Raw genomic sequence first — 26,700 nt, 5'->3', positions numbered from 1 at the left:
AGCCACCTCAACTTCTATAACCGAACATTGTGGATGTTGTTCGAGCGAGCCAAAGCTATGAAGTTGCGCTGCCATGGATACAGTCAGTGAAACTCGATGGGTGGTGGAGAGAGGGAATAAGGATTTAAACTTCATATTTTCTGACACAGAGATGAGACTGCTTTTTGAGACTTGAACACTGGATTACTGCAAACATAGTCAAAGCTTCGTTTTTCTTCTTTCACAATAATCTCACTGCTAATCATTAGAACATGTTCTCAAAGATCTGAAAAAACTTGTACAAAGGGTAACCATTTACAACCACTATCAAAGCTTTAAGAATGAAGCAACACAGGATCAACCAGCTCTACCCTTTGTCCCTCAGGAAGCCTCTTGCTCCCCCTGCAATACAAATTCCGAAATAAATGTGGGATACAAATATGGAATCTGCAGAATATACATATCGGATTTTTTTAGCATACTTTCTTTTGGACGATGAACTGCACAAATCTCTATTTGCCCTTTCCATCAGGAGAACTATGATTATGGCGCCTCAAAATCCCATGTTTAATCATCTGTTCCCTCACAAACCTTTCGTATATGAAAGAGGCTCCCTTGAACTGGGGTAAAACCAGCCATGCTATGAACAATAGCTTCACCGAGTACCAAATAGGTATCCTACAGTTTCCAATTATATACTATTAACCAATATATATTATATAAATCTAATATTAACAAATTTTGTTAAGCTGTTACCACTCTAGGACCGATTCAAACACCATCTCTGTTAAAGTCAGGAATGAATAGAGAATCCAATAAGCAAGCCACTGTTCGTCGTCTTCCTTGCCTGGACTCTCTATTGCTATAACCGATGCATATCTAATACACAAACAAAAATTAACTAAAGAAATGTTTAAAATGATAAAAACCAACAACAAAATTCCATCTTTTTTCTTACAATGGATACAGCAACATCACCACAGGCCTGCAAACATCAGGTGCGTGTGAAGTTATAAGATGGATACAATGAAATATTTGTGTTTGTTGTTCGTTGAAATTTAATACAGGGTTTTATAGACCGACACCATGTGGGGACAAAGTACCAGGTGGCAAGAAGAGCAGTATCGGATTCTGCCTTGGACGTGTGGAAAGAGATTAAGCACCGTCCAGATAGATTACATATGATCATTGATTTACTATCCAATTAAAACCCTTTTTTTATGTTGTTGCTTTGCAATTTCTTAATAAAATGTTTATTGGGTTTATTTTGTATCCCACATGAACATATTTGATCTATACACCGAAACCCTCTCATCATTTATTATTTTTGTATATTTTTATTAATAATTTATATTTATTCTCTTAAATTTTATAAAATTGATTCTGTTAATACAAAATCCTATGTTCTTCGTGATCTATTGTATTTGACAATGATTATATGAGGCCAGTTGTTGAGGTTGGTGTTGGTGCTGCTTCGAGTTTGTTCTTTATTCTAGACCTCTGGTTGGGTTTGCTTGCTGCCTTTGTTTTTGTTTTTGGATTCTTTTCTGATTGGGTTGAGTTGTGTGCTTACTGCTAATGAAAACACACTACTGTTCTTAAGCTTCAAATAGCTGTTTGGGTAACTTTAATTGGTCTTAGTTGTTCTTTTACTTTAACTAAGTTTGATTCGGTGAGAAGTTATCAAATGTATGTTTAACATTCATGAATCTATTAATCAATTATATAAAATATTAGATAATAATTAAATATATTGAAGATTTTAAAATTCTTTTTATACAATAATTAATATTTATTTTATTAATCAATCAGTTTAAATAAATTATAAAAAAATATTCTATAAAGATTCTCTTAATTTAATTTAATTCATTTCATTTCATTTATAATGTCAATTTAAAATCATCATCACACTTTCAATTTAATATATTCATTCATAATATTCAGGATTAAGGATTTGTTTTACTAAATCAATGGATTAAAATAATATCAAAATTGTTTAAAAAATTTGTACTAATATTTTATACTATAAAGATATCCATATTTTTCCACTTTTAATTATTACCAAGTATTTATAAATTATGATATATATGTTTAACATTAAAATATCAATATCCTTTTTTAAAAAATGAAAATAACTTTTTTTACGATTTCATTAATTAAGAGATTGTTATTCTTTAAAAAAAATTAAATTTGAAATATAGATTTAAAAAATATGATAATTCATTATTAAATAATTAAAAAAATTTAATCAAATATTATCTTGTGTTTATATGATAAAATGGAGAAGATAATATAAGTGAATTTTTTTTAATTCTTAATATAATTCATTCAGAGGATTATTTTTCAAGATGAATAGAATAATATTAACTGTTTCACGTGTTTTCAAATTAAATATAAAAATTTCGAGCCGTGTATATATAGTGTATATATAGAATTATCAAAAAAGAAAAATAGCCTCCTTCTACAACCAAAAGGGTTCACCAGATATCATTAATAATTATGACATTAAGAAAAAAATCACCAAAACTTACTTACAAAATCCAACCATCCATTATTATTGCAGAGAATACAAAATTTTTGAGATTTACATCTTTAAATAATATAAAAAGGGTACAAGCTTTAGCTGTTTTTTTAATACCAATAGTACAGCCATTAGGCAGAGCGTACAGAGTAAAATGACGGGGGCAAGCCGAGGAACAAGACGACTCAATGTTCTTTTCTATTCTTATCCCCACAATGCCCTTGAATCCTTCATCTTTTTACATTACACTGCAAGCATTAGGGTTCTCATCACTGAACATCTGAGGCGGATATCCATAAAACTCCGTAGCATGCCTTGGCGGGTAGTAATAATATTCATTCTTCTTCACTTCCACCGCCACTTTATTCTCCTCAGTCTCAACCGGCGCTTCTTCCACGGCTGCTTCTTTGGGTTCCGTGCTTTGATCACCTCCGTCCTTTTTATCTTTGATCTCTTCACCGCCTTTTTTCTCTTCCTTCTTGACATCTTCAGCTTTCTCTTTCCCTCCGTCTTCCTTGCTCGTCTCCGGCGGATTTTGCGTCATTACCACCGCGTGCTTCCCGGTTCTTTTATACACGTACGCCACCAGTTCCGGTGGTTCGAACACTCCCTTCACCGTCACCTCGGAATTCTTTAGATCTGCTTCAGCTGATTCCACACCTGAAAAATAACACACTTCTTCATATTAAAAAGGTCAATTAATTACGATTCATAACTACATAGAATCTTTAAATGGACCAACCTTTCATTCTTTGAATACGTTTCTTGATTTCCTGAGCACAAGCTTCACAATGCATATGAACTTTCAGAACCACCGTGATCGGCACCGGCTGCACAATTCATCGCCGAGGAAAAAGGAAAAAACCCGAAATTTATCGGATTAGGTAATGAGGAAACATAAAATGTTTTATCAAGTGATTCATGAAAGAGACTGACCTCTTCTTTCTTCTCTTCAGGCTTATATTTCTCTTTTTCCTCTGGTTTTTTCTCCTCCGGCGCCGGTGGTTTCGGAACCGGCGAAAGAAGCTCCACTTTCCGGTGACTCTTCCTTTGAACTCTCTCGAGAACTTTCAAAGGATCAGCTTTCTCTCCTTTTACCACCACTTTGTTACTCTTACAATCAATTATTACATCTTCAATCCCTACAAATTACAAAACAAAATGCATTAATTTCATCAAAATCCAAATCAAATAAACAAAACCGAAACTTAAGTTGTTTTGTTTTATATTTAAAACCTTGAAAGCCGTTGAGACACCGACGAACTTTCCGAGCACACCCTTCGCAATGCATGTAAACCTTCAAAAAAATCTCTTGCGGCGGAGGCGTTTCCTCCTTCGTTTCTTCTTTCCCCTCTTTCAATGGCTTTTCACCATCTTTCTCCTCTGCAGGTTTCTTTTCTTCCTGTTGGACAAATAAAATCCCAGAACACAAATAAGATTCAAGTAAACATGTGTTAAAAACTGGAAGACAATGAAGAATGTTTTAAGATCATTACCTCCCCCATTGATGAGAGCTTATTTGTTTTCTTTTCTGTTGGGTTCTTCACTGAGGTTTCCGAGAGGATTAAAACCATGTGAAACTAAACGGAAGGTAGGGGATTTTATCATCATTGATCATATCATCATAAACAGGATGGATGGTGAGAATATACCACACAAGTCATGATAACATGACGTGGCATTTCCGATAATGCCACGTGTTTAAGAGCATGGACGAGGTTGAGACAAATGGAGGCTCGGAATTGGTTTTAAATTTACTCATACCCTTTAAAAAAATTGATTAATTTTTCAAAAAGAAAATAGAGAATTCTAGATTTTGAATTGCATCATTATTAATTAGGCCCGCTTATTTTTAAAAGAATATAATCTTTATATTACACATTTAACATAATAAATCATGTTTCGAATTTAAATTAATATTTATAAGCAAAGAAGTGTAATAAAAATCCACTTAAACTCACAAGCAATTAAGCCGACCATTAGTTATTTGGACTCAATTAACTTCTTATTTTAAACTATCGAAATTAAACTCAAATACTTTAAAACAAATAAAATATACTAATAGAGTTGGCTCAAACAGTAAACAGTTTGATATCTTTTAAGCATGTCTTGAGTTCGGGTCCTTATGTATGTAGAAAATTTTCGTTTGGATACTCACACACTATAGTTAGGTGTACGATCCGGGTCGATCTTGATTAGTCAAAACGTAACTTTAAAAACTAAAAATAATAATAATATATCTTTTATAATATATTTTTTTTTAAATTATGTCAACACCATTGAATGAAAAGGAGAGCCTAAAAATTCAAAGAGTGGGGAATATGGTTGACTCATAAGCCACAATCCAAAGGGAATTATAAAGGAATTGACATTCTTGGCTGAGTCATAAGATGAGGAATACGAGATGACTCTGATTTGACTCAATTTTGAAATTATCAGAATTAAACTCCAAGTTCATAATGTTTATTTAAAGGTGACCGATATATATATATCCTTTAGAATAACTGTAAAAAGAGTGAGTTTTGGTGTTTTAGACATGAAGGAGAAAGATGAAGCACACAAGCACAGGAAATTAATTAAAACTCAATACAGAAAAATAAAAAAGGGTTTTGTTTGCTGATGGCAATGGTCTTATTAATCATACGATGTAAAGAGGATCAAGTGTATGGTGAAATTATTTGATTGACCATGGCATGTGATCATGATTTTGGTCTCTCTTTTGTACAAAATTTAATCTTTATTGGTACATCAAGAGCGGATCCATTTATTTTTTTGTTGAAACATGGGGTATGGTATCTGGCAAATCAATTTTTTATAATGTATATGAAAATTCATAATTTATTTTTAAAATCATAAATATTTTTTTAAAATTAAACTCTCGTTCGTTGAGCCTGTGGTGCACTACTAATTTTCTTACACTTTCTCGAGAAAATTAAATCCCGCATCGTTCCAGATGTTCCATTGGAAGTCTATGCCATATGATTCAGAATTTTGGCTCTCTGTTGGCAGTTGTTGCATTGGTTTAAGAGGCTAAACTTCATATTATTGCCTACAATTAACTAATTAAATTGCACTAGGTCTGATTTTCAACATGACATTCTCCTCAACTTTTTCACCCAAGAACATGAAATTTAAATCAGACCTAATCAATTTGATAAAAATGTAAAATTTTGAGGACCAAAAATGTCATTAGACCTTAAAACCGTAGAATGAGGCTCAGTTACGTGCAAACTATATAACTAAAAACATTGATGTTCAAACAAATCAATGAAATTAAACATGAAAAAAGCAGTTAAATTCAGAATTTAGTTCATCGATATTCTTAGCATGTTGATCTCAAGTTAAGAAAAGTACTTTCATGTTGGGGTTAGAATCACCTCTTCGTCCTCATATACACCAACGCTCCCCGTTGAGAAGATGACAACAATGAACAAAATTAAACTAATGGCAATAGAGACCTTGATGACATTCGATCTCGCCCTTCCACTTTCTACGATATCACAGGCTATTTTCTTTCCCCCCATTGTTGTCTCAGCAGCACACAGAGAAGAAGAAGATGATGATGATGAATAAGAACAATGGGGAGACGAAGGGGACAAATGTTCTTTCCTCGGCATCCAGTTTTCATCTTCATCGTCATCAGATTCGTAAGAGAAAACCGACCTAACTTCGTTCTCTTCAACCAAACCAATCTCCAACCCGCTGCATGCAAAACCCACTCTGGTTTCATCCTCGACGTCCTCAAAAAGCCGCCTTCCTTTCAACTTACCGCTCACGATGGCCGCTCTTCTCTCTCGGAGTATCTCTTCCACTTCCAAGTCGGTTGTCCTCACTTTCCATGCAGCTTCCTTGAATGGTGAAGACATGTCCGAGGGTTTTGGTCGTTTTAGACAAGCCCGTCGAAGTTCTATAAAGAGTTTTTTTTTTTTTCAGGTCTTTTGTTTATGAAGTCTTATTCATGTTCCAGGTTCTTTAAAAGAAGTTGAAGCTTTTGGCCTTCGGTTTCTTCTTCATCTGCACAAGGTCCTTCCATGGTAGGGTCTCTTCTTTTTTAACTTTCGATCATTACTCTGCTCACTTTTTGGGGATTTTGAATAAATGGATTAGAGACGTTGGTTTTTGAATGTGATTAGTAATGGCATTATTGCGGGACAAAATGTACCCACGTTTTGGTTCATCATTTATAATTTTAAACTTTTTATCATTTGTGGGACTGTCGAGAACCGATGATTATTTATTTATTTATTTTTAATAGTATGAAGTGATTAGAAAGAAAGTATTTGTATTAAATTTTCTTAATATATTAATAACACACACCATACAAACACAACACTACACTACACTGACATTTATAATACAAGTATTTGCTCATTTTGTCATTAAATAGATACTTAAAAGATCATATCCATATGTCGGATACGAGAGTCGAGAGCAACATAAGCAAATTTCAGTAATATAATTATAGATTAGATGCCCTAAAGCATGAACCTTCCTCTAAAAGTCTCTTAAGAAAGGTCAAAAGTTTCGAGTTTTCTGAACTTCAAGAGTTTTAGGAAACAATATCAGTAGATGGATGTTAGCAGGCGGAGGAGGCTGAAAAGTTACAAGCTTAAGTTACAATTTTGCGTACCCACTTCGATTGAAGTGGCTCAGCTACCCATGTCAAGGCTTCGATATGTCCTCAATCAAGCCTTTCCCATCCATGGCATCGAAGAAGAAGAAATTCTTGAGAGGATCCCCTTTGCCTGATATTGCTTTGATCACCTCCTACACCATTTAAAGGTCAATCATGTAGAGTTAATACGGTTATAGATGTAATTGATAGTTTCGATATTTTGATTGATAGCGAGAATAATAAGGCCAAAAATCAAACCTGGCCAAGGATTCCTCCAATGATGGCACAAACTGGAGGGAACTCACTTGTACCTGTTAGCAGTCGTTCTAGGAGTGCATCGGGTATTTGAGACTCGTTCACCGACTGCAAGAAATTATTATAATGTAAGTACGAACATACAACACGCTGCTAGATAATGATGATGACAAAATGCCTAGTACCATACATTTGTTTCGCAAAGTTCCTTTCTGAGCTTCAGAACACCAGGAAGATCAGCAATTGATGTTTGTCCTGCGTTACGACCTTCAATATCTTCAAATTGCTCTATCACTGTAAGAAGTGAGGCAACTATGTGATCCATTGTATGAATATAGGCAAGTTAAAAAGAAACGCTTATAAATAAACCTGGTATCATGTAATATTGGATAAGTTTAACGAATCTAAACTGAAGGCATAAAATATAACTATATTACCCACCACATAATTGGCTTGGAAAAATGCATGGACAAAAAGAAGGTAAACTGTATTTAATGGGCACATTAAAATGGTTCATCAAGAGGCATGCAAGCATGAGAGTAAAAAAGGGAGACCTCGGTTTGCCTACAATCATCGTAGTAAACTATTCATCAGATCCAAATACTACTTGATTTTGATTTGTTTTCCCCTATTTCTTGTCCGGAAAGCAAAAGAGTATATTTAGCATACCTCTCATAGCAAAGTAAAGCTTTGACACTCTCTTCGGAAGCGCTTTCCAAGGGGCTGCAATGGCATCCTGTAGTAGAAAGGAATGTACATAATAAAATAAATTAACAAAATGCACACATTTAGGATGCATAATATGCATTGAGGACAGCATTGCACATTATGTGTCAAGGTACTAATAATTGTTTAGAATAAGTCTATCACATACCTCAAAGCTCGGGTATTCTAGTTGGCATTCAATGGTTTCCTCGAGCTTTTTCTGTAAAAAGAAATAAAAGCAAGAATACAAGCTTACACATTCGGTCAGAGAAATAGGGTACCTAAGAGTATTAAATGCTCATCATACACATCATAAGGCACAATTAAGACTAAGTGTTAAACCAACTAAACAAGCAGAAAATACACTAGAGGCACAAGAACAATTCATGAAAAAAAACCAAGTTCAACTAGAAATTCCCACAGAAATTCCCACGATTAGTACCGACAATTGCATTTCTAATTCATGAATCTGGAATTATTATCCGTCCTTTTAGTTTCTAAAATGAGTTTGTGTACGTTGTACAAGATGCAGAATGCAAATTGTGGTGCGATTGTTATTAGAGAATGAGCACTAGTTAAATGTGTGATATTTATCACCTTTGAATATTTATAGTTCTTTAAATCAACAAATATTTCACCGCAAGAGCCTCTACAGTCAACGGTATAATATGCTATATGCTTGGGTAACTTCCGGCACTTCTGATTGATCAATTTCTGCAATTGAAGAAAGGTTTCAGTTAGGCGTCAAAATATGCTCGACACGAAATATCATCTACATGCTATAAGATGCATCGGGAATGATATTAGCTAATACCTTTTTTGCAAGAGAGCAGCAACTGATGACCACAGCATCGAACTTTTCGAAGAATTCCACACCGAATGTTGATATGTCACCTGCAATCCCCCCAAAAGGAGATGTCACTCTACGGCTACCCAAAATGCACAAAAATTACAAGCATTCCGAATTTTTCACCATAAGATGCTCAAAACCACAAAACAGATGGCCAAGAAAAAAAGCTAACCTTTTTCTACAGAAACATGAACCATGGGGTTGAATTCTTTCAAAGAATCACAACAGACTTCAGCAAGAGTTTTCCCATGGTACAGATTTTCATCAGGCAGTACCAAGAAATTTGTGGACAAAGCTTCCTCATTAACTGCACGGTCATCCACCAATGTCACACTACCAACTCCTGCCAGTACAATGTTCTTGCAAAACTACCCATAGCCACAAGTTTAAACATATATTAATAATTAGAAAGAAAAGAAAAAATACAATAACAAAAGAGCTATAGTGGTGACAATTAGGATGTGAATGAGACACTTGAGTTCACATGCAAATCGAGATCACCTTGAAACAAAACTTTAATTCAGCTTGTTCATTATCGTGCTTGAGCACCTTAAGCAAGCCGAATTCAAGTAACCTAATGCTTAACTCAAGCAGCTCAAGAGCCTAACCGAGTTATTCTTTTAAATAGTACGGAAAACAACCCCAAACCGGACATGAAAACAAGTATAACTAATCAAGTTTGGAGTTGAATTCAATAATGGAGCTTTTTTTTACTAGATAAATGAGCTTCATTGAGCTAATTTAGCAATTGAAACTTTACTAAAGCAGTTTCTTACAACACGAGTTTGACTGGTCTCGGTTACACACCCTAGCAACAAAGCGAGTAAAACTCATATTTTAAAAAAGGTGAAGATATTATACCTCTGCAACAGTCCCTTTCATTCCATAAACTAGTATATGAGATTTGCTCAATCTAAAACAATCAAAAATACTCATATGAACAAAAAACAATAATAAAATAAAATCACAATAAAATAGATTAAAGATACCTTCTTTGAGCATCAGCACCCCAAACCCTAATTTGTCGATCATAAAGAGCAGTCTCCTGCTCTGTCAACTCCTCCCCGTTCATATCAAGCTTTAAAATTTGAATCCCAACGAAATAAAAAAATCACACAATCAGAATAAGCATAGTAATACAAACCCTAGAACCCAGAATCAAAATTCAAAAAAAAACCCAAGTTTGGAGATTTTGAAAGTGTAATATTAAGAAGAAGAAACGGGCAGATTTTAAGTAAAGGGCCAAACTTTGATTCTCTCTTGTTTGAGTGGAGAATATTAATTGCTTATTTGTGGGTTTGGGCCATTAACTCCACTCAAAATTAGTTTATTTGTAAAACTGGGCCTCAATCTATGGCAGTCCAAACTGAAATATGCTTTTTCATGCACCAAGTGAGAAAATATCGTAATATGTTTAACATTGGTTGATTGTGCAAATTGAAATTGATTTTGTTTTCAAAACTGGTATATAAACATTTTTTATTTCAAATTAATAATTGATTTTTTAAAAAAAAATCTTAATTTTATATTTTTATAACAATATAAGATGTGATTATAAAATAATATTCAGTATACGAACACATATACTTAATGTGATCAAAATCTCAACTTATCTTATAAAAACACTAACATCATTGTCAGTGACACAACTTAATTGATAAATTCTATATTGGAATCAAGTATTGATTCAAGAACTTTCTTCAAGCTCGAATTGAGATGTGAATATGATTTACCAATTTTAAATGTCATTTTTTAATAAACTGTTTAATATTTGATTAAAATTTTGAAAATTATTTATTCGTGTTTATATGGTTTCACGAAATACAATTTACTTGGGTTTTACCACACCTTGCCTGGATATATATTTCCAAAATCAAAATGAATTTCTGGTCCAATGGAGTTGTTGAAAGTAATGATGATAATGTCATTTGAACAAAGATATTAATTCACTTGCAAGCTCACAACTACAGTGGTCTTTTTAATGATGGAAATGCATGGATAAACAACAGAAAATATTCTTGTTGGTGTTCTTTGGCTGCTTATTTCCTTCCAAGGAATACTAGGGGCAGCCAATATTATGGGAAAATAGAAATGAAAGGCAATCATCAAATGGTTATTCCGAGGGACTTTTTTAACTTCTCAACTTCTAAATATGCTGTTGAGTAAGGAAGGAACTCTGAGAAATGTTCTTTGCTTAGATCATTGATTGCTACTGCAAGTTTAGGGATTTCTAAGGTTTCTTCGTGGGTCAAGGCTCGAACAAACCTAGCTGGATTTCCTGCCCAAAGCTCACCAGTTGGGATTCTCCTACCTGGTGGAACTACAGAACCTGCTTCAAGGATTGAGTGCGTCTCCACCAAGGAACCTTCCATAAGAATTGAATGTTGTCCAATAATGCACTCTGGTTCGATCGTGCATGATCTCAAGAGACTGTATGCACCTATTGTCACAAACCTCTCAATTGATGTCTCCGCTGGAAGTCCTTTAAGATAGAACAATGTTACGAATTAAACATAGTCATGTCAAAATAGTATTCCCATGATGCCAATAAGGAACAGAAATCAGCTTGAACCCTGAGAAGCACATGGACAAAATAAAGCTCTATCTATACAAATATTGAGTTATATGATTCATTGCGACTACACAGCATAACACTGCATCAATCTCCGGTTTCATGAACGAGGCAGACATGATATTATGTGTGGATTTGCGGGTTTTACGGGAGAAAATAGAAAAGGTAGCAAAAGAGGAGTAAACAATAAACAAGATTCAAGACTGAATCGATTCTTGACAGTAAGAAAAGAATGCACTTTCTGAAAGACATGCAACTTCGAAAGTATGTTGCAAATATCAGATTCCTGGAATTATTAAAAGACACAGTGAAAAGGACCAGCAATTTGTGAGGGTCACACAAAGGCAAGCTATATCATTGCATTGTATCTCCACTTCCTATACCAGTGGGTTAGAACTTAGAGCTTAATAGTTGCTAATGGGTACCATAGAGACAGATGCTTAACAAAAGATGATACGATAGCTTATGCGTCTCTATCTATCCACGAAAAGAGATTATGAAAACGAAAAGTCCAGAAGACAAGGTTGTTGTTATGTTACAGATTGCTTGCAAACATTTATCCAGTTCTTTAAAATAATTTAACCTGTCTTTTGCACCCATGCACCATATAACTAACATGTCAAAGCAAATCACACAATCGTATCAGTGCAAATATAAAAGGGCACTGACAGTATCCCTTTAAATGTGATTAGTTATACTGAAAGCCCTTAGACCATTTTTGGGGATCTAAAAACTGCATTCTGCTGTTCAGGCTGTAATTCCTGGAGGCAGGAGGACATTATCCTGTATGTAACTATGTTTTCAGATGGATTCATAATCAATTATTTAAAAACTCCCTATCGTATTAGAGGGGATCCAAGTCCTTCCTTTTATTGAAATAGGATTAATCTTAGATGGTCTAAGCTACTAAACAACTAAACCCACAGCAGCAACCATAAGCCTCACACTGCACTATGAAGAACAAGGAACAAGAACCATGTTTACGGCTTAAGAGTGATCACTGTTGCAATTCACTTCCTTGTCACTCTGGAAAAAAAAACTTTTCCGCCTCATATACATTCTTAACAACTAAAAAAGCAGTATTATAAATCAACATTTCTTTTACCCTTCCTTTTCATATTATACTTGGTCTTTCAGTTACGAGTATTTCGACAATGCAATGCATTGAACGCCAAAATAATAAATTATCCTTCGAGATACAATCCAATGGACCAACAAGTAGATCTTAAGTGATGAATCAAAAGGAAAATGAGATTACTGACCGCTGTAAAGCTCACAATGACCCCTAAATACAAATAGCTCTCCATCTGACAATAAGACTCATAAAAGAACTACAAAATATTGATGTTCGTTGAGTAAAATAATTTAGCTTACAGTGTACAGACACAAATAGCTCCTAGTAACCAGACTCCTAAATTCTAGCAGCTACAGATATTCTTCCTCCTACCAATTTCTCTCATTTTAGCTTCATTGAATAGATTATAATATAATATACAAATCTCAATTAATTAAATCCTTAATTACTTGAGCTCGTCCCAATTTTAAATTAACAGTTTAAAACCAAAACACAATCTAATTAAAGCTAAATTTTGATTATAAACAAGCCCAAGAAACCCCAAACCCTAAAATTTATTTTACCAAATGTTCCAGAAAATCTAAAAGTACAAAGAGAAATGAACGGATTACCGGTCGGCGAGGACCAAGCAGCGTGAATGACGCCGTGTTCCTGGACATTAGAGCAGAACCCAACAGTGATCTTGTTGAGATCGCCACGTAGGACACAGCCATTCCACACGGAGGCTCCGTCGTAGACGGTTACTTGACCAGCCAAGACAACGTTGGGGGCAACGTAAGCGTCGACAGCTACCTTAGGGACCCACTGGCCAAGAGGAATGATCTTTCTTTGACCCCTGTAGTCCCAATTCACTCGATCTGACGATGGCAAGATCGTTTTGGCCGCCTCCGTGGCGAAACTACGAGAGGCAATCACGTTACGGCATCCAGAGAATGCCGAGGCCGCGGTTATTCTGGAGAAGCGAGCTGCGATAGATGTCGCCATTGCTGATGGTAATTACGATAAACGATTCAGAGCAGAGAGAGAGAGAGAGAGAGCGAATTCGGAGCTTCAACAAGAGAAATGAGAAAGGAAGAAAAGCCCAAACTCCAAGTCAGATTCTTTTTATGGGCTTTCAACAAAGGCCAGAAACCTGACAGTCATGTCCATTCGTACAACTCGAGTACGATATAACCAGGACACCGATGTTCTTAATCTATTTTAGGATAAACCACTGAAATGATCAATTACCTTTTTATTTTGTACACTTTCGTCCACCAAATTCAGAAAAGATAAATTTTAATCACTTATGTTATCATTTTATTAAATTTTGATCATTAAAACGTTAAATGTCGTTAAGTTGATGATGTATATTAATGAAAGGGATAAATTTTCTTTTAACCCCTATACTTTAAATAAAATATTAATTATGGATCTTTTTACAAATAAAAACACTTTAGGTACAAATTTTCAGTTATCCTTTTTTACTTTTCTTCAACCTGCCAAAATCATAGCTTTCTTCCACCAGCGCCCCCCATCCATAGGTTGTTCATCTTCCCCATTGCCAGTCAGTCCGACTTTGAGGCTCTGGCCGATGAATTCGTGTGCTTGAAAGCTTTTGGTGAAGATGAACTCAAAGCACTCGTCAGGGGTATAGTCTTTTTCTTCATTTATATCCGGGCACGAGGAAAATGAAAACAGCTGATCTAATATTTTACAAATTGCATTCAATTCATTGTTGAATTAGGACGTTCTGGTGCTTAAATTTATGCATATAAAGAAAACGATTGATTTGAATTTGAAATATTAATTTTATTGCTCGAAATTTGTTTCAAGGAATTCCAAACTCCTTTGGCTCCATTAAATTTTGCTTCTCAAAGCAAAATGTCTATTTAGATAAAAAAAAGTAAAGACAATGTTTTGAGTGTGAAGATTATGTTTTGTTCAATAAGCAAAACACATGCTTTTTTCTTGGCTTACTTTTGGATTGATTCCTTGAATTTGTATTGCAACTCATTGATGATCTGATAATGTGGTTTTTACTCATAGTTTTAGAATTCTTTCCTTTTTTTCAGATTACCGGTGTAACTTTGATTGTATTTGAGAAGTAGAATGGACTCGGAATCTGCTGATTCCTCCCCTCAACCTCAAACTAAAGCTTCTGATGTTGAAACCTCTACTGAAGACGACACTGATGTTAAACGATTACTATTTTCTATGGAACTATTTCAGTAAATAAATTTCTGCTTAAATTCAAAGACAAGCTTTTCACAATGATCAATGTCCCAAGGGATGTTTCCGTTTAGAGAGCTTGATTTTGTACACGTTTTTACAGCTGATGAAATCAAGCATTTCCCCAGTTAGCTTGGCTGAATTGGCTGAGAATATCTGCAAACTTGGTGCACCCCAAATGTTGCTCGCTGCATTAAAAGAGTTCTCGGAGGTGTTTAGGAACTGTAACATCGGTGCACAGCCAAAATCCTTCGGAATCTCTCCGGTAAAATTGTTCTTACATCAATAAACATCAGGTCTTTCAAGAGTCTGAAACCGCAAGGGATGGTACCGTTGAGAATATTGTTTTGGATTGAGGATCTTGAAAGTGAAGTGCGGCTTACAAGGCTTCAAGGTAGCTCATGCGTGAACATGTTGTTAAACATGATGAGTTTGACAAGCTTGTTCCCATAGCAAAGATTTAGAGGGCTTGGACCTGTGAGATAATTCAACTAGACATCAAAGTGATAGAAAGTCCCCATTTGAACCCAGTTTCCGTGGAAGAATGCCTCTAAGGTTGATGTTCCGAGAAGCGAAGTGTTGAGATTTGGTAACTCACTGATTCCTTCCAGGATTGTACCAGAAAAGTTGTCGATCGAGCTTAACCGCGTTAGCTCTGTTAAAGAAGATATACCTTCTAGAATTGCACCACTGAGCTGGTTATCAGATAAATCAAGAACCTTGAGAGCTTTCAAGTTCGTGTGACTCGCCGGGATTTCACTGGTGAACTGTTCTTGAAAAAGTACATAGCTTCCAGCTTAGTTAAATTGTCGAGTTCTTTCGGGAGTGGACTTGAAAGTGTACAATTTGAGATGTCCAAGTACTTCAGATTCGATAACAATGCAAACTCTACTAGTATGGTGCCTGTAAAAGCATTGTAGCCAATCTCTATCCGTTCAAGCTGAGTCAAGAATCTGAGTTGACGTGGTAAAGTGCCTTCCATTGCATTCCCAGCCGGGTCAAGCAACTTCAACCTGGTAAACCTTCCATAAATAGCTGATATTTCACCTTTAAAGTAGCTTCCCCTAAGATTGAGTTGCTCCAAGAACCGTAACAATACAAACTCTATCAATAATGGACCCTCAAAATCGTTGCTATATCCATTGAAGATTCTCAAGAACCTAAGCTTGGAAAGTGGAAACCCCAGGATGTAACGTCAAATTGAAATAGTTATGGCTGGTATCAAGAGTTCTAAATTGCTGGAGTTCAAAAATGGCTCATTGAAGAGGCCGATCAGAGTAATTCCCACTCAAATTCAAGTTAAACAAACTCCTCAAATATCTGATTTTCGGTGGAATAACACTGGAGAGATTCCCATGTGAGAGATCCAGAGACGTGACTTGAGCTGTTTTAGAATTGCACTTGACACCAGATCATGAACACCAAACAGGTCTTCAAAACCAGACTTGGAAAATGCAGGAGGGTCCCAGTCTCTGAAACTGAAAACAAGGTCTTTGAGGATTTCAACGACAAAATAGAAAATCAATGGGAGAGGCAGTGAAGAAGCACATGACACTAACATAGATGATCCCCAGAAAAATGTGATCAGAGATGGAAGAAATGGAGGTTTCTTCATGGTTTATGTGAAGAAAACTGACCGGTTTAGAGAAGCTTGATCTTTACATAAGGCAAATTTAAGGGAAAGAAGGGTTTGATGGAGAGAGATTCATGGTTTCTCAAACTGCTGGTTGCATGGGAGGTTTCATCATTATGATTTTATTCTCCTTTTCTTGGTTGGTAACAGCAAAGAAAATATTTAAAAGAAAGAGGCGATGGAAAAACATACAAATTACAACTTCCTTGTTATATACAAATAATCTTTTTCTTTTGCTGCCACTTTTTCCTCATTCCCTTGTTGCCTTTACCTTTGGCCATACAATTCTATAATTTTCTGTTACAGTAAGCAATGTCTCCCACAGACACAAGAAAAGACATTCCTTTCATCTTCCCACCAGATCCTTAGTTTGTTAGTATTTCAAAACAAAACCCTATTTTTTATTGCTTTCTTTCTCTCTGTTTCATGCTCTATATATTATATTCAAATATTCCTTCTGTTATAGGTCATATTAATTGTTTTTCACCTTTTGAAAATCACTACCTTAAGCGCCTTTGCTACGTAATAGGTCAACCAATAAATGCGCTTCCTTGAGGAAAAGCCTTTCAAAAGCCACTATCACGGAGGCACACCTTCGTCCAATATGACATAAATGGATGTCATTTTCAGAATAATTTTTTTTCAATATTAATTTAAGAAAAAATCATAAAAATATTATTATAATAATTTAGACGGTAATTATCCACATTATTAAATATGTTCGGCAAAGGTATAACAGTGATTCTTTTACTAGTAAGTAGTAACAAACACTACTAATTGCTACATGATTGCTTATAATTTTGTATATTTCGAATCATTTAGTTTTAAAGCTACAAGGCATAACTAATTATGTCTCTTACGTTCGAAGCTTTAAACAAGATAAATTTGTTATAGTAAGCAAACATATTCGGCGGGTTGATCAAGCTACTCATTTTTGTTTCCTCGTATTCTTTTAAGAGTTTTAGACCCACCATGAACACTTCCCTTCCTTTCCCTAGAGTCCCCCTTTCTCCTCCCCTCTAGATAGAACTAGGTTTAAAATTTGTCAAAAGAAATTGTTATATTAAAAAAATTGAATTATTAAGTTAAACTTTTATTTGGTAAAAGTTTTAATTTTTCCCATTTGTTACTCACAAATTTTATATTCTTGAATTCATCACATGCCTAGCCCCTCTATATTTATACATTTTTTTCACATTATCTACCTTAATTATTTTTCTCATACATTACAAGAGTTAAGACACCCTATTAACCTCTTCATATTATGGCCGACTGAGTCTGGCCTCATAACTCAACATGGTTATGGTCTATGAATTAGAAAGAAAGACGGATGGAAAAAGAAGGGGGGCATATACAAGTATAAACAATAACCTGATATCATGAGGTGATCAATATCCATTGGGATCCTTGAGCCAATGCAAAGTCAACTAAATTGTCCATGTTGATTTTTCGGCTAACTATATCATGGAGGAAAATATTACAAATAACGGCACGGCTCAGTTCACGAGTTATTGCTTCTTGACCTGGCAATGGCATTTACCTTAATCCCAAGGGATGTGATGCTAATTACTACAACCCCAAGTCCCCAACACAAAAAAGAAAAAAGAAAACACTCACCATGAACACATCAAACTCATCCATAGCTCGAAATGGGGCTTTGGTCATATCATGGAAAGCCAGCGCAAAGCATAATGTTGAGAAAGAGCGCTCCCCTCCTAGTTAACAAATTATCAGAATAGTACTAGAGTTCAACATTAATCAATTATGAAAATGCCAGACTCTTCTAACCTCTAACTTATAGATGATTTGGGAGTATAAAATTCACAAAAAGATATAACATTTATTTGGATTAAACAATAGCCAGGAAGTCACATGTAAATAATTTTCTGTAGTGATGACCTTGAAAGCCAGAAAAACAAATTCTAAAGAGTATATGGAACGAATTTAGAAACCTGAAAGTCCCCTAGTATCACGACATGAACAGTGCTGCTTGATGTATCTTGAGGCATTTTAACTTGTTAAACCGAATGGAATCAGGAAACCCATTGTAAAATGTTGAGTAGACAGCTTAGGACTTAAATGGGCATAGTGACCAGGCGAAATACATAAGTAACGAATTGTAAGTACGCCCAAAAGAACAAGTAGAATTTATATAGCTTACCTCTACTGAAAGGGTTTTTTCGTCATAATTAACATTCATGTGTCCGGCTGTCCACTAATATCTTTCTTCCCCAAATGGCTATTAAATCAATTGTACCCAACAAGAAATAATAAAATAAATAATCATAATGAAAGAAAATTAATAATTGCCAGAAGCATGATACATACTGCCAAGTCAATTCACGTCTTAGAAGCGGTGCATTACGTTGAAATTTTTTCCTATGCAAATCAAGAGCATTTCGACAAGCCTGCAATATAACAACCAAAGCACAGAAAGGAAAAAACTAAGAAACTTATAGCAATCTTAAAAATGCCATGAAGTAAGGCACCAACCATTTCGTTCAGAATTCACAATTAGGAGAAATGACAATATAATGAAACAACTATTAAATTCCATATAACCTACAAATCAGTCAGAAAAAGGTTCACATCACAATCCAGAATTCCAAGCATTAGAAAAGATTAGTTGAGATTACAAATAAAGAACTTGTTGATAAAGAGTAATCAGCATAGTGGAGAAAAGAAAAGTTTTAAACGTATATTGATAGGTGAAAGTACATCTTGCTTTTATAGTAAAAGTTAGGAGTAAGTTTTCTATTAGAAATAAACTACCTAATAGTTATCCTTGTCTATTTAACTAGTAGTTATCCTTATCTATTAAACTTTTTAAGAGTTAGTATTACATTAAATTGCTAACTAATAAGACTTATCGCATAACCTACACTCCCCCTAAAGTTGGGGAGTAGATGTTGAAAAGACCCAACTTGGATGTAATCTCATCAAAGGTAATTCTTGAAAGTACCTTGGTGAAAATATCTGCTAACTGATTCTTCACTGAAACATAATTGAACTTCAAATATCCACCATTCACCTTTTCAGAGACGAAATGTCTGTCGATCTCCACATGCTTTGTGCGATCATGATGAATTGGATTCTTTGCAATACTTATTGTAGATTTACTATCACTTTGAAGTTCAAAACATTTGTCGGCACATAACCCCAACTCGGTTAATAGTCTTTGAAGCCAAATTCCTTCGCAAATTCCAAGTGCCATTGCTCTAAACTCTGCTTCTGCACTACTTCGAGACACCACAACCTGTTTTTTGCTTCTCCAAGTAACCAAATTTCCCCAAACAAATGAACAATAACCAGTTGTAGATCTCCTATCCGTTAATTCACCTGTCCAGCTTGAATTCGAAAAAAAAAATTATGTTATATCCTGCAAGACAATAGAGAAGAATAGAGAGAAAAGAACGTAGGTAGAAGAAAGGAAGAGATGAGGAATTAGATTTTCATTCAAAATATGCATAGTTGATTCTATACAAGGTACTGATTTTATTTGTTTACAATAGTACTGAGAATCTAAGATTGTCAGGTGGTTGTCCTTGCTAACCGATTATGTTTCTCTTCAGCATGTAATGGTCTTCCAAGTCTGGGCTGACTCACATAGCTTCTAGGTCAGCTGAAGGTTAATTTTCTCCATGTCTCTCACGTGCCGGCTAATTCAATCCTCAATTCCTTCTTTCAATCCCTAACCCTTGCCTTTCCATCCCTAATTCTTCTTCGATTCCTCGTCCTTCTCCTACTGTGACAATACTTGCCCCTTGAGACGATCATTGTCCCCAAGGATCAAATGTGGGAAATTGACCCTTTTTTTTTATAGGAATTGCAGGCCTCGTTAAAAACCTCCTTCATGATTAAAGGAGCTTATAGAGAAGCTCCTTAATCAGCGGAAGAAGGAAAAGAGTGCCTTAAGATTTTATTAACCATAGAAAGAACACGATACAACCAGGGAGCCACCCCCAATATGAACAAAACACCAAAAACAGCCACCAACAATCCTACCAGAACCAGCCTAATCCAACAAAGCAACAACAACAGCCTAAAAAAGACTGGCCAAACAAAAAACCTAAACGAGGCCCGATAGACACTCAATCAAACAAAACAACCAGAAAAAAGCCAAGGGTGACAGCTGACTAAAACCATAAAAGCCAACTTCTAACTCAAAGGCCACGGAGCTTTCACATGATAAGAAAACAAAAAAAAAACACGCATATAGCCGCCTTTCCACCACATCACCACGTCTTGTTGGCTAAAGACCATCCGAACTTCCAGCTCCAGACAAAAAGCATGGTGTAGATCACCTGAACCTTCTACTCCTTCCCCCGCCATCGTCTTCCGACAATAGATACACTACTGCGCCATTAGACTCACAACCCAAATCTTTCCCAAAAGGCAAGGAATTGAACGTATCCTTCTGTTGAGACTGCCTCAATGCTGGAAAATCAGATTCATAAGTGAATCTGCCATCAAAAACAGACACCTCTTCCTCCCAATGCACCTTACTCTGATGGCTCTTGCTTCGGGAACCCCTATACTTTCTTTTAGGAGCTGTAAAATTCCCTTGAAAAAATTGTTTAGATCTAAATTTGTTGCCAGAACCCACCTTAGGTCTCATGTACTCCCTTGCGATACCTTTTGGATTTACGAAAGCATAGTTGTAAGAACAACCCTCATGAATCCCTTCCTCCACCTCCCTTATCTCAACCCGACCATCCAACATGGGAAAATCATTAAAATAATCCTTTGAGCCTACAAAAGCACATGCAGACTCACTATTTTTCCTAAAGGCAACTTCATTATCCCTCTCCACGTGAACCAACAGATCCACTTTATCCTTTAGGCTCAGATATTCCAATTCCTTTGACACTAAGAGACCATCCTGTATGGAGAATTAATTAAAAAATCCTTACTCTCCACAAAACCACGTGCAGGCAAACAATTATCCTTAAAGACATCCACTGCTTCTCTCTCCCATGCACCAGCAATGTCTTGTGTTCCCCCACTCCCTCCATTTGGGAAAGAACCATCCTCTGACCCCCAACGTCGCTCCTCGGACCCATCATCAAAGCCTCTCCTATGTTCATGTCCTCCACACCCTCACCCGACAGGATGCTGCCTCTAGCACTAGTCCCCAAACAGTAGAAAAAAATTTCTTCATTCTCAGAAAACCTCACGGCCAACTGCACCTCCGAAGAGTGAATGGAACTTCCAACTTCTTCAAAACCCTCTTCCAGCTCAGGAAACTTAACTGGAAAGGCACCAACGAGCTCCCTCACCTTGGATAACGGGGAAATTGACCTTTGAGAACGGAGAAATCTTCCCAAGTATCGTTCGTTTCATCCAGATTTGCCCATCAACTAGCAGCTGAGTCACTGGTTTGTTGTTTCGATTAACAATTCTTCTGCCCAATATCATCAAAGGTTCGATCCTGAACTGACCGTCTTCATCTACTGCAGGAGGATCAGTTGTAGATGATGTTGATTCACCAATATGTTTCTTCAGGAGACTAACATGGAATACGGGGTGTAGTCGTGATGGCGTTGGTAAATTTCAGATTTTTGCGCAAGGCGAGGGAAGTTTGTCTGTAAGGTTGCAGTTTGAGGTAAACTTCATACCCCACTTCGAAAATTCTCTCTGATATGTTCTTGTTTGCTTGTTGCTTCATTCGATTGCTAGCATGTTCTAACTGCTGCTTAACTAGCTGTCTTATTTCTTCTCTATTGTTCATCAATTCACTTACATTCTGTACTTGTGAGTCTGTGTGTCATACCATTGTAGGAGGTTTGTAGCCATATAAAGCTTGAAAGGGGGTGAGTTTTAGGGCGGTGTGGTAGGTGGTATTGTACCACCATTCGGTATGAGGCAACCATTTGGCCTACTGCTTAGGTTGAAAAAAACAAAGTCCTCTCAGATATTGTTCTAGACATTGATTGACCCTCTCTGTTCGTCCATCTATTTTAGGATGGTAAGCAATACTAAACAGGGTTTTAGTTCCTAATTGCTTCATTAGCTCCCTCCAAAAGAGACTAGTGAATGTCTTGTCTCTGTCTGAAATGGCCATTTTAGGCTGGAACTGTAGTTTATAGACATTATCCAAGTACAACTTAGCTACACCAACTACAAAATAAGAGTGGGACAATGCCAAGAAATGACTGTATTTAGTGAACATGTCTACCACAACCAGAATGCAGTTCTTCCTTGATGATGTAGGTAGGCCTTCTATAAAATCCATTGTAATTATTTCCCAGGCTTAGTGAGGAATAGGCAGGGGCTACAGCAGGCCTGGTTTTGCTATATGCTCCACTTTAGTTTGTTGACAAACTTCACAGGACTTCACATAAGTATCCACCATAGCCTTAAGTCTAGGCCCATAAAAATAAGATTTAATCCTGTGATAAGTGGCCTGGGCTGCCGAATGACCTCCATGAGGGGAATCATGCAATGTTTGAAGAATATGTAGTTTAAGACTCCCAGCAGTACCAATATAAAATGTCCTTGAATCTGAGGATAGCCTTTAAATATTTCCATCTAGGGTCGGCTTTGGAATTGACATTCAAGAATAAAATCCATTCAGTAACCAGTGTGTCCTTATAACTATCCTCTACATCCTGAACCCAGTTGGCTATTAATAAGGTAGTTCCCATAGCAAGACATTAAGCTTGATCTTCCCACTGCCTAGATAAGGCATCTGCTACCACATTAGATTTTCCTTTTCTGTATTGAATAGTGTAGTCTAACCCCATCAGTTTAGTTAACCCTTTTTTTCTGTATGATGGTAGTTAATTTTTTCTCCAAAATACTTTAGGGGTTAATTGTCTATCTTAATGACAAAAGGTTTGATCTCCAAATAATGTCTCCACTTAGAGACTGCTAGTAAGGTAGCAAGTTTTCATATATGGAAAGGGCAGAGTGTCTAGGGCATACAGCCTTGCTAAGATAGGCTATAGGTCTGCCATCTTGAGAACGTACATCCCTTATGCCCCCATAACTGACATATGTTTCTAACTAAAAGCTCTTAGAAAAATCTCGTAAGACTAAAGCAGTGGCAACACATATAGCTTGTTTTAGATCTTCAAAAGCAGTAAAAGCTTCAAGGTTCCATTTGAAATTATCTTTCTTTAGCATATGTGTCAAAGGTTTGCCGATGGTTCCATAATTTCTGATAAATCGTTTGTAGTAAGTAGCCTGTTAAACCCAAAAACCCATGCAGAGACTTTAAGGATTTAGGCACAGACCAATTCTTCATTGCTTCCATCTTGCTAGGATCAGTAGCCACTCCTGCAGCTGAAATGATAAGACCTAAATATTCCACCCGAGTCTGTCCAAAAAACATTTGGACAAGTAGGCAAATAATTGGTTCGCTTGCAAAACGACCAAAACCATTTGCAAATGAGTAATATGGTCTGTCATAGAGTTACTGTATACTAGGATGTCATCAAAGAACATCAATACAAACTTTCTAAGGAATGAGCTAAACAAATCATTCATGAGTGCTTCAAATGTAGCAGGGGTATTTGTGAGGTCGAAAGGCATTACCTTGAATTCATAATGGCCCTGATGAGTTATGAATGGTGTCTTGTAGATGTCTTCCGCCTTAATTCTGATTTTCCAGTAACCTGATCTCAGATCAATATTGAAAAAGTAAACTGCCCCATTTAGTTCATCCAATAGATCCTCAACCACATGAATAGGAAATTTATCATTTACTGTCATACTATTCAACTGTCTGTAGTCTACACTAAATCTCCAAGTATCATCCTCCTCAATTAGGAGACATGGATAGGCAAATGGGCTCTTGCTAGGTTGGATAATAGAGGAGGAGAACATGCTAGCAATCTGCCTTCCTACTTCAGCCTTTTGATTATGAGTAAATCTGTACGGTCTTAAATTAACAAGTGTAGCCTCAGGTTTGAGTGGAATGGTATGAGCATGGCTTCTTGTAGGTGGTAGGCCTTCAGGCTCAGCAAAAATGGCATTATATTTTTCCAGTAGAAGTTGGATTGCTGTAAGAATATGTGGAGAATTCCCTGTCATACTCATCATTACCACATGACCCAAAATAGATGAATACGAGGCTGTCATTTTCAACAAGGTGGCCCCTGAGATTTGTTGCAAAGTAGTAGAAGGTTGTTGGCCTTGTATAACAATCTATTCTCCTTGGTGTACAAAGCTCAGTGTCATGTTGTTAAAGTCCATCAAGATCGGACTACATAATTTCATCTAGTCAACCCCTAGCACCATATCACTTCCACCCAATTTTAGTAGTATGAAATCATGTAAAAAGGAGTGACCCTACATCTGCCATTCTACCTTGTTGCATCTAGCTGAGCTGAAAAGTTCTTGTCCATTAGCTACTGTAATGGCCAAAGGGTAAGGGGTAGTCACTTGAATACCAGTATTAGCCCATTGTGGTGTTAAAAAACTGAGTAATGCCACTATCAATCAAAATGTTTAATGGCATGCCTTGAATGGTTCCATGGATTCTCAATGTATTATGGCCAATGCAGACAATAATAGCATTCACAGAAATCTCTAAGCTCTCTTCTTCTTGTAACACTGGTTGATCTGAATCACTAGGTAAAGCTTCTGAAGGTATAGCAGCCTCTTCCTCAAAAATCATGTGCAGGTGTCGTGGCTTACACTGATGGCCTGAAGCAAACATCTCACCACATTTTTTTGTAGAAGTAGAAGGCCTCATTAAAAACCTCCCTCATAGTAGTCCTTTAACCTAAGGAAAGAACCGACTAGCGAAAAGAGGAAAAGAGTACCTCAATATATTATTAATAAACATGTTACATAAGACTTAAACAATCACCTAATACAATTGTTTTGTAAAAACACAAAGAACAACTAAATAAAAAGCTTACAAACACCCAATCCCCTCCTTTGCTAGCTTATCAGCCTCACAATTACAACCAAGAATAATCTCCTTATCTGAAATAATAGACACTGTCTTTTACTAGATTTGTAAAGAAAATAGGAGCTGAAGAAGGTTCTCACCACATTTAAAACATAGGTTATTCTGTCTTCTGTAGTCAATAAGGTTCTGTTTTGGAAGTGGTATGTATGCGCCCTTTTGAGCTAATGGTAGTGGGTTTGGTTTAGAAGCAGATATTGGGTTTGGGTAGGGTGGGTTTCTAAAAGATGACCGCAATCGTCTGTTTTCAAACTCGACAGATAGCTCATACAATTTAGCTTGCCTGCATGCATTAGAAAGTGTTTTAGGGTCAAGAGTCTTAACTCTGTGTTTAATGTCTTCTCTTAGCCCACTGATAAAAAGAGAGACAAAAATCCTCACCTAAGGTAGGATTTTGTAAGAGCTTGCGAGGTTGTAGTTCTTCAAATCGGTCATGGTAATCCTCCACTGAACCTTTCTGCATCAGTTTTGTAGATTCCTCCACTATATCAACAAAGGATCGGTCACTGAACTTGTGAACAAATATCTGCCTCAAGCTCATGCCATGTCACGTGGTGTTTCTGCATGATGTAGCTATCAAACCAAATCTTTGCCTTACCCGTTAAATACATCGTGGCCACCTCTACCCGTTGATTGTCTGGAATACTATAGAGAGAAAAGTACTTAAGGCATTTTTGTATCCACCCCCGTGGATTGACTCCTTCAAAGAATGGTAACTCAATCTTGGGTCTATGCCACATCTTCCCCGAAGTGTTAAAGGAACCCCCCGTGCCTCGTTTATCCTCCTCTAGGCCAAGTGTATTGGGTCTAAATGCACTGTTCTCACCCATTTGATTATCAGGTTTAAAACTAGTAATATGAGCAGACAAATCATCAGGTTTAGACTTTAGAATCCCAGGTTCATCAGGTTTATAAGTAAACCGGTACTTAAGGTTAATCATTGTGACCCTTACAGGTTTCTTTCCCTCCGTTTTAGAAGTATTAGGAGTTTGTACCTATTCACTAGCAGACTAGCCCTGATCGCCATTTCTGCCCATCAGAATCTTCAAAAGCTCCTCCACATAACCCTGTTTATGGCCAATCTGGATTCCAACAAGGTAATACAAGTTTTCTGATTTTCCCACCATTTAGGAGGGGTAGTTTCGTCCTAAGATTGTTTGACCAAGGTCGTTAAATCCTCGAGTTGTTTTTGTAGTGCAGTAAAATCGGGTGTTTCGGGCATGGTTTGATTTTTCTTTGGCATACCAAACGATAAGTGCCAGGAAAAATGGCTCTAGATACCAATTGTTATATCCTGCAATAGAATAGAGAGAGAGAAAACGTAGGTAGAAGAGAAGAAGAGAAGAAGAGATGAAGAATTTGAT

The 26,700-nt window shown here is 36.4% G+C and overlaps 4 protein-coding genes across 4 annotated transcripts; all 4 read right to left on the bottom strand.

Moving 5' to 3' along the window:
- Positions 1–470: 470 nt before the first annotated feature.
- On the bottom strand, positions 471–25,853 carry LOC120193775 (HVA22-like protein e). The gene is made up of 6 exons (XM_039196219.1): positions 25,849–25,853; positions 22,450–22,456; positions 1,554–1,562; positions 938–967; positions 736–858; positions 471–657 (listed from the first exon to the last, which is right to left on the bottom strand). The coding sequence occupies exons 4-6, from the start codon at positions 952–954 to the stop codon at positions 492–494; spliced, it is 306 nt and encodes a 101-aa protein (XP_039052150.1). The 5' UTR covers positions 955–967; positions 1,554–1,562; positions 22,450–22,456; positions 25,849–25,853; the 3' UTR covers positions 471–491.
- On the bottom strand, positions 2,702–4,020 carry LOC120193772 (heavy metal-associated isoprenylated plant protein 7-like). Its single transcript, XM_039196215.1, has 5 exons — positions 3,997–4,020; positions 3,737–3,902; positions 3,437–3,642; positions 3,243–3,330; positions 2,702–3,160 (listed from the first exon to the last, which is right to left on the bottom strand). Exons 1-5 carry the CDS (start codon positions 4,003–4,005, stop codon positions 2,739–2,741), a joined length of 891 nt encoding a protein of 296 aa, XP_039052146.1. The 5' UTR covers positions 4,006–4,020; the 3' UTR covers positions 2,702–2,738.
- Positions 6,946–10,160, bottom strand: LOC120193773 (SUMO-activating enzyme subunit 1B-1-like). The gene is made up of 10 exons (XM_039196217.1): positions 9,915–10,160; positions 9,787–9,838; positions 9,098–9,293; positions 8,890–8,969; positions 8,673–8,789; positions 8,245–8,295; positions 8,040–8,106; positions 7,561–7,664; positions 7,374–7,478; positions 6,946–7,267 (listed from the first exon to the last, which is right to left on the bottom strand). The coding sequence occupies exons 1-10, from the start codon at positions 9,995–9,997 to the stop codon at positions 7,163–7,165; spliced, it is 960 nt and encodes a 319-aa protein (XP_039052148.1). The 5' UTR covers positions 9,998–10,160; the 3' UTR covers positions 6,946–7,162.
- On the bottom strand, positions 10,881–13,634 carry LOC120193774 (gamma carbonic anhydrase-like 1, mitochondrial). Its single transcript, XM_039196218.1, has 2 exons — positions 13,184–13,634; positions 10,881–11,407 (listed from the first exon to the last, which is right to left on the bottom strand). The coding sequence occupies exons 1-2, from the start codon at positions 13,554–13,556 to the stop codon at positions 11,031–11,033; spliced, it is 750 nt and encodes a 249-aa protein (XP_039052149.1). The 5' UTR covers positions 13,557–13,634; the 3' UTR covers positions 10,881–11,030.
- Positions 25,854–26,700: the final 847 nt, after the last annotated feature.

The sequence above is a fragment of the Hibiscus syriacus genome, unplaced genomic scaffold (genome assembly GCF_006381635.1).
Source record: "Hibiscus syriacus cultivar Baekdansim isolate YM2019G1 unplaced genomic scaffold, ASM638163v2 tig00116996_pilon, whole genome shotgun sequence".
Taxonomy (NCBI): domain Eukaryota; kingdom Viridiplantae; phylum Streptophyta; class Magnoliopsida; order Malvales; family Malvaceae; genus Hibiscus; species Hibiscus syriacus.
Note: the sequence above shows the minus strand (reverse complement) of the source record. Positions and strands in the feature narration are given on the sequence as shown.

Bases quoted from the DNA above. Each gene is read 5' to 3' on its own strand.
- LOC120193773 (XM_039196217.1), bottom strand. From the start codon at position 9,997: ATGAACGGGGAGGAGTTGACAGAGCAGGAGACTGCTCTTTATGATCGA. The intron at 8,970-9,097 runs GTTAGCTTTTTT...GGGGGATTGCAG, and splicing joins TCATGTTTCTGTAGAAAAAG to GTGACATATCAACATTCGGT. The intron at 7,479-7,560 runs GTATGGTACTAG...AATTTCTTGCAG, and splicing joins AGGAACTTTGCGAAACAAAT to TCGGTGAACGAGTCTCAAAT.
- LOC120193772 (XM_039196215.1), bottom strand. The intron at 3,643-3,736 runs GTTTTAAATATA...TGTAATTTGTAG, and splicing joins GTGTCTCAACGGCTTTCAAG to GGATTGAAGATGTAATAATT. The intron at 3,331-3,436 runs GTCAGTCTCTTT...TGAATTGTGCAG, and splicing joins CTGAAGAGAAGAAAGAAGAG to CCGGTGCCGATCACGGTGGT.
- LOC120193774 (XM_039196218.1), bottom strand. From the start codon at position 13,556: ATGGCGACATCTATCGCAGCTCGCTTCTCCAGAATAACCGCGGCCTCG. The intron at 11,408-13,183 runs GTAATCCGTTCA...TCTATCTTAAAG, and splicing joins TGCTTGGTCCTCGCCGACCG to GACTTCCAGCGGAGACATCA.
- LOC120193775 (XM_039196219.1), bottom strand. The intron at 658-735 runs GTAACAGCTTAA...TGGAAACTGTAG, and splicing joins TTTGAATCGGTCCTAGAGTG to GATACCTATTTGGTACTCGG.